General features: G+C 35.9%; 2 protein-coding genes across 2 annotated transcripts; both read left to right on the top strand.

Annotated features, from left to right (window-relative positions):
• Window positions 1-2,307: 2,307 nt before the first annotated feature.
• Window positions 2,308-3,190, top strand: LOC123922181. The gene is made up of 2 exons (XM_045974925.1): window positions 2,308-3,083; window positions 3,163-3,190. Exons 1-2 carry the CDS (start codon window positions 2,764-2,766, stop codon window positions 3,188-3,190), a joined length of 348 nt encoding a protein of 115 aa, XP_045830881.1. The 5' UTR covers window positions 2,308-2,763.
• Window positions 3,174-5,665, top strand: LOC123923197. Its single transcript, XM_045975867.1, has 3 exons — window positions 3,174-4,253; window positions 4,344-4,740; window positions 4,826-5,665. The coding sequence occupies exons 1-3, from the start codon at window positions 3,202-3,204 to the stop codon at window positions 5,192-5,194; spliced, it is 1,818 nt and encodes a 605-aa protein (XP_045831823.1). The 5' UTR covers window positions 3,174-3,201; the 3' UTR covers window positions 5,195-5,665.
• The last annotated feature ends 317 nt before the right edge of the window (window positions 5,666-5,982 follow it).

Genomic DNA, 5,982 nt, shown 5'->3' with positions numbered 1-5,982 from the left:
AGAGAGTGATGAACATGAGGAGAATGTCAAATGGGTTTGAAGAGTTCATTTTGATGTTGTTGTTTGTTTGATTATGTAGAGAAAGAGAGAGGAGGGAAAGAAGATGAGATAAGCTTGAGATTGAAGAACAAAGAGGCAAAAACTTGAAGAAAAAATGAATATGTGATCATTGTGATGGATGATGATTTTGAGAAGAGAGAGTGGCGACTGCACTCTTTTTTCATTTCTTTGGCATATATCACATGTGGACTTGCATAGTCATTGTATTTTATAGTTAGGTTTAGTTAAATGGGCTTGGGCCATATTTCTTTTAAAATGTGGGTTAGTATAAAATAAAATTGTATATTGTTTTTATTTAAGTATGAGTTTATTGCTAAAATATGTATTTTTTATTTGATTATATATTTTTATTTTGTGTTGACTTCATGATAGTTTATCTTTTTAATGTGTGAAACTAGAGAATATTGATTCATTATATATATATATATATATATATATATATATATATATATATATATATATATATATATATATATATATATATATATATAATTAAAAACGGTCTGACCCCGGTTGAACCCAGTCCGACCAATTGAACCTTGAACCGGTGAGCTTTCCGGTTCGACGACCGGTCCGGTTCTGACAACCTTGATATTTTCTTAGTTTTATATGTCAATGAAATTTTGCTTACCAACAATGATATAGACTCATTGCATGAAACCAAGATATTTCTAGCTACGAATTTTGACCTGAAAGTACTTGGTCAAGCATATTTTGTATACTGACTCCTAAACTGGTAGCTCATATGAGGATATTTTGATAATGACGATGAATCTATCTGATCTATGTTTGATGGTTATTAAAATGAGCTTCTAGTATTAATGGGGGAAAAAAGTATTAATGGGGGAAAAGTACCTACATTAATGTTAGCACTCCAACGCTTAAGTCAGTATATGAATGAGGTGAGAAAATGTGCTAAATTTGGGTAAAAGTGTGTGTACATTGGGAGTGAGTGCATGAATGCTTATATAGTGGAATACTAGGGTTAATTATATGGTGTGGTCCTCCATTTGGTTAAGACCAGCCACAAATATCCCTCAAAGTGTCATTTATTCCGTATTTGCATACATTGATGTGTAAGACCCTCATTCCCTGGTCGTATACTCTTATGTAGTCATTTAGTGCTTACGTTGAAGCTTTAATCATTTTATTGGGCCTTTGGTGTATTGGGCTTTATCCAGCCCAAAACAACTCCGATTTTATTGGATACAAAGATAACAGGTTATGTGGCATCTGATGATAGAACTTACAAAACTTTGTAATGGAGTTGTGCATAGTGGATAAGGAATTGAAAGACCACACCAAAGTTATTTTGTGACAATAATTCAATAGTTCTGTTTTCAATAAAAACAAAAACATAACGAAGTCGAGCATATAGAGATCAAGTTCCTTGTTGTTATAGATAAAGTTTAGTGAATCCGCTCCATAGTTGCTGATCTGCTTTCTAAATTTTTCCACCTAAAAGCTTCACGAACATATTGCTTATATGGGTGTTTTATTATTAAATAATTATAATTTTTCCCCTTAGGCCCACTGCATTGCTCCCAAGCCCCTCAAAAACCAGAAATTTCCCCTTCAAAACAGTTCGGAAGTTAAGTTTCGAAAAATATGCTCTGAAGGCGCTAGGATTCAGAAGCTATCTTCCAAAAGTCGGGTTTTTTGGGTAGAAAATGAAATTATATGATGGAAGAAGAATAATGGAAGTGATTAATTGATAAATCTATAACCAGTAACAGGAAAAGAAGACAAACAGGATCCAAAACACAACCTATAACAAACACAAAACCACATACTATAACCAAAAGGCAAAATCACACAATTTGCAAAGAGACATAACATAACTAACAAAACACTATCGAAGGACCCTGTTACTGCACCAAGAAAAAAAAAATCTGGCAACAATGGAAATTGATTGTGGAAGAAGAATCTTCATTCACCAATTTACTTTTGCACAATTGCAATGTGGATGACAAAGAACCAATAAACTATGTATATGGCAGGCCAGTCAGCAATGTAGTCAGGTTCGCGCACCGGGTCGTAGGATCGTACGATCCTACGTGCTCATGAAGGCTAAACGAGCTAAGAACCCATGGAGGTTCGTTTTTGGGGCTTTTTGAAGTCAGGTTCGCGCTTTTTTGTGGTGGTGCGTAAAGCAACAGCAGATTCGTAAAAAAAAAAACGATTTGGGTTTAAAATTGGTTGGGCCTTGCAGTCAAACCGGGTCGGGTCAAGACACAGATTACAAAACACGCTTCTTTTTTCTCAGAAACCCTAAGAAAAATACGCGTTTCTTCTCTGAAGAAAGAAACGCCGTCATGTGTCTTCTCAATTCTTCAATCGCGATTCAGCCTTGCTTCCTTCATAACATCTCGTTCCTTTCCTTTTGTTTCCTTTTGTTTCCTCTGTTTCAAACCTAACATCTCGTTCCTTTCCTTCACTTTCGTTTCATCTCATCTCTCTGTTTCAAACCATCTCTCTGTTTTCATCTCATCAATCTCTCTGTTTCATCTATCTCATCTCTCTGTTTCAAACCATCTCTCTGTTTTCATCTCATCCATCTCTCTGTTTTCATCTATCTCATTTTTTCCTTTATCCTGTCTGTGTTAATTTTTCCTTCATCTGCTGTTTTCATCTCATCCATCTCTCTGTTTTCATCTATCTCTCTGTATTCATCTGTGTTAATTTGTCCTTCATCTCTCCTTAATGGCTTCAACCTCAAATGTTGGAGCTTCTTCTGCTGCCACTGTTAATGAAGCTCCACCTTCTGCTTCTGCTGCTCGTGTTAGGGTTCCTCCTAAAAATGCATCTGGAAACAAGACTGATCCAGCATGGGAATATGCTACATCGATTGATATAAAAACAAGAAAGGTGAAGTGTAAACTTTGTGACTGGGAATTCACAGGAAATGCTTTCAGAATTAAGCATCATTTGGCTGGCACTAATAGTAATGTTAGGCCTTGTCCAAACTGTCCTCCGGAAGTCAGGAAAAAGTTTTTGGTTATTACTGATGGCTTACAAGAGAAGTTGCTAAAAAAGATACATGTTGACATTAACATTGAAGGCCATGCTGATGATGAGGTTGGTGATGGTGCTGGTGCAAAGGGAAAAAGAAAGAGTCAAGGAGAGCTAGCAAGAAAGGATATGTACAAAAGAGGGCTGACACAAGCTAAACAAAGCACAATCAATGGTGCCTATAAGAAAGAAACCAGAGAAGATGCTTGTAAGGATATTGCTCTTTTCTTTTACAATAATGCTATTCCTTTTAATGTTGCTAGGTCTGATGAGTACCTTAAGATGTTTGACAATGTTACAAAACATGGTATAGGGTTTAAACCACCTTCTTATCATGAAATTCGAGTTAAATATTTGGACCATTATTATGGAGAGATTAGTAAGGTAGTTGCTGGATATAGGGCAGATTGGGAGAAATATGGTTGCACAATAATGACGGATGGTTGGACAGATAGGAAGAGAAGAACTATATTGAATTTCTTGGTACATAGTCCAAAGGGAACTGTATTTCTAAAGTCCATTGATGCATCCGATATAACCAAGACTGCAGACAAAGTTTTCAAGATGATTGATGATGTTGTTGAAGAGGTTGGAGAGGAAAATGTTGTCCAAGTTGTTACGGACAATGCGGCGAATTACAAAGCAGCCGTAGAATTGTTAATGCAAAAAAGAAGTAACTTGTATTGGACACCATGTGCCGCACATTGCATCGATTTGATGTTAGAAGATTTTGAGAAGAAGATCCCTCTCCACAAAGAAACAATTCCTAAGGGAAAGAAGATCACCACCTACATTTATGGTAGAACAAGTCTTATTTGTATGTTGCATAGGTTCACTAAGAATGTTGATTTGATTCGACCTTCATTGACCCGTTTTGCGACATCTTACTTGACATTGGGTTGTTTGAATGATCACCGAGATGAGTTGATATCTATGTTCAAATCAAATGAGTGGAAGACTAGCAAACTTGCTAAGAGTAAAGATGGGATTGTTGTGCAAAAGATTGTTTTGAACAAAATGTTTTGGAAGAATGTTTTGACTTGTCTAAGAGGTGCTTTTCCACTTATTAAAGTGTTGCGCATGGTGGATTCGGAAGAGAAGGCAGCCATGGGGTATCTTTATGAAGAAATGGATCTTGCAAAAGAGAATATCAAATCAAGCTTTAATGGAGTTGCTAGGAGGTAACTAATTCAATTCTTTTCACTTTGTATTATAATAATTAGATTTACCTTGTATGAAAACCAATTCAATTTTTTTTTTGTCTTTGTTAGCTACACTCCCCTTTGGAATATAATTGATCAAAGGTGGGATAAGCAACTTCATAGGCCACTACATGCTGCAGGCCTTTATTTGAACCCCAAGATACATTATGCTCCGGGATTCGTTGATGATGATGAAGTTACGGATGGCATGTATGATTGTTTGCTTAGATTGGTGGATGATCCGGAAAAAAGAGCCAAAGTTGATTACCAACTTGAGGATTTCAAAGCGAGGAAATCAAACTTTGGTAATGAATTTGCTACATTTGCACTTGGAAATAAAACACTAACACAATGGTGGGAATCTTATGGAAATAAACATAAAGAATTGCAATGGTTCGCTTTGCGAGTACTTAGTTTGACATGTAGCTCATCGGGGTGTGAACGGAATTGGAGTGCTTTTGAAAGGGTACGTTTTCAAACTTTTTGAACAAATTGTATTACAAACAAGTATCTATTATTTTTTAATTTATTTATAACTTATAATCATTTAGGTTCACACTAAGAAGAGGAATCGCTTGAAGCAAATCACAATGAATAAGGTAGTTTTTGTGATGGTTAACTCAAAATTGGGAAAGACTAAGATTAAGAGAAAAAGTGCTAACTATGAGATTGAAGAAATTAATTCCGAAGATGAAGGGGAAGAATGGATTGAGAATGTGGAGGATGAGGAAGATGAAGGAGATGACACTTCACTTGATGTTGGACAAGATGCTAGTATCGGTGATGTTCTTGGTGATGATTTGGAACTTCCTCCCATTGATGAAGAAGATGATGATGATGTCGTTGAAGAGAATGAGGATGAAGATGGTGATCTTGATGACTATCAAGATGTTGGATTGGAAGATATTTTGAATGTCTAGATTATGTCTTTTGTGAATGATACTATAATAGGTCCTTTTTTTTGAATTATGCATAGGCCTTAAGTTGTGATTTTTTGAATGATGCATAGGCCTTTAGTTATGGTTGTGAATGATAGGTCTTTTTTTGTGAATGATGCATAGGCCTTTAGTTGTGAATGATAGGTCTTCCTTTTGTGAATGATGCATAGGCCTTTAATTGTGAATGATGCATAGGCCGTTGGTTACTTATTTTATTAACTTAGTACTTGGTTGGTTATGAAGTTATGAACAATTGGAATGATATATATATGAAATATTAATTAAGTTTATTGTGTTCATGTATTATTATTATTATTATTTTGTGGTTCTGTGTATATGTATATATGTGAAGTTACCATTTTACCCTTAAGTAGGTTCTTACGAATCGAGCTACGATCCCGACCTTACGACCCTCCACCAGCCTCCCGATCCTACGTAGGATCCCGAACCTGACTACATTGCCAATCAGTGCTTCTTCATGTAGGTCAAGCTAGTTCATTTAAGACTATTCATAAGCCATAAAATAACCTTTTGGAAGATAGCATCCGAAGTATAGCGAATTCGGAATGTATCTTCCAAACCATTATGAAGGGCAAATTTGAAACTTTGGGGGACCTGAGAGCAATGTAAGGGGTCTAAATAGCAAACTTCGAATAATTATGTATTGTGGACTATCACTTAAGTTAAGCCCAATTAAAAGTGATCTACTAAGGCTTGACTAAAGTGGGCTTATTAGTATCTAATAGGGTGTGGGCCTTTAATGTGTCGAG

Source organism: Trifolium pratense, linkage group LG4, assembly GCF_020283565.1.
Source record: "Trifolium pratense cultivar HEN17-A07 linkage group LG4, ARS_RC_1.1, whole genome shotgun sequence".
Taxonomy (NCBI): Eukaryota; Viridiplantae; Streptophyta; class Magnoliopsida; order Fabales; family Fabaceae; genus Trifolium; species Trifolium pratense.
Note: the sequence above shows the minus strand (reverse complement) of the source record. Positions and strands in the feature narration are given on the sequence as shown.

Excerpts from the sequence above, each read along its gene's own strand:
- LOC123922181 (XM_045974925.1), top strand. The coding sequence starts at position 2,764 with ATGGCTTCAACCTCAAATGTTGGAGCTTCTTCTGCTGCCACTGTTAAT. Across the intron at positions 3,084-3,162 it reads ACTGATGGCTTACAAGAGAA|GGAAAAAGAAAGAGTCAAGG; the intron begins GTTGCTAAAAAA and ends GCTGGTGCAAAG.
- LOC123923197 (XM_045975867.1), top strand. The coding sequence starts at position 3,202 with ATGTACAAAAGAGGGCTGACACAAGCTAAACAAAGCACAATCAATGGT. Across the intron at positions 4,254-4,343 it reads TTTAATGGAGTTGCTAGGAG|CTACACTCCCCTTTGGAATA; the intron begins GTAACTAATTCA and ends TGTCTTTGTTAG. Across the intron at positions 4,741-4,825 it reads ATTGGAGTGCTTTTGAAAGG|GTTCACACTAAGAAGAGGAA; the intron begins GTACGTTTTCAA and ends ATAATCATTTAG.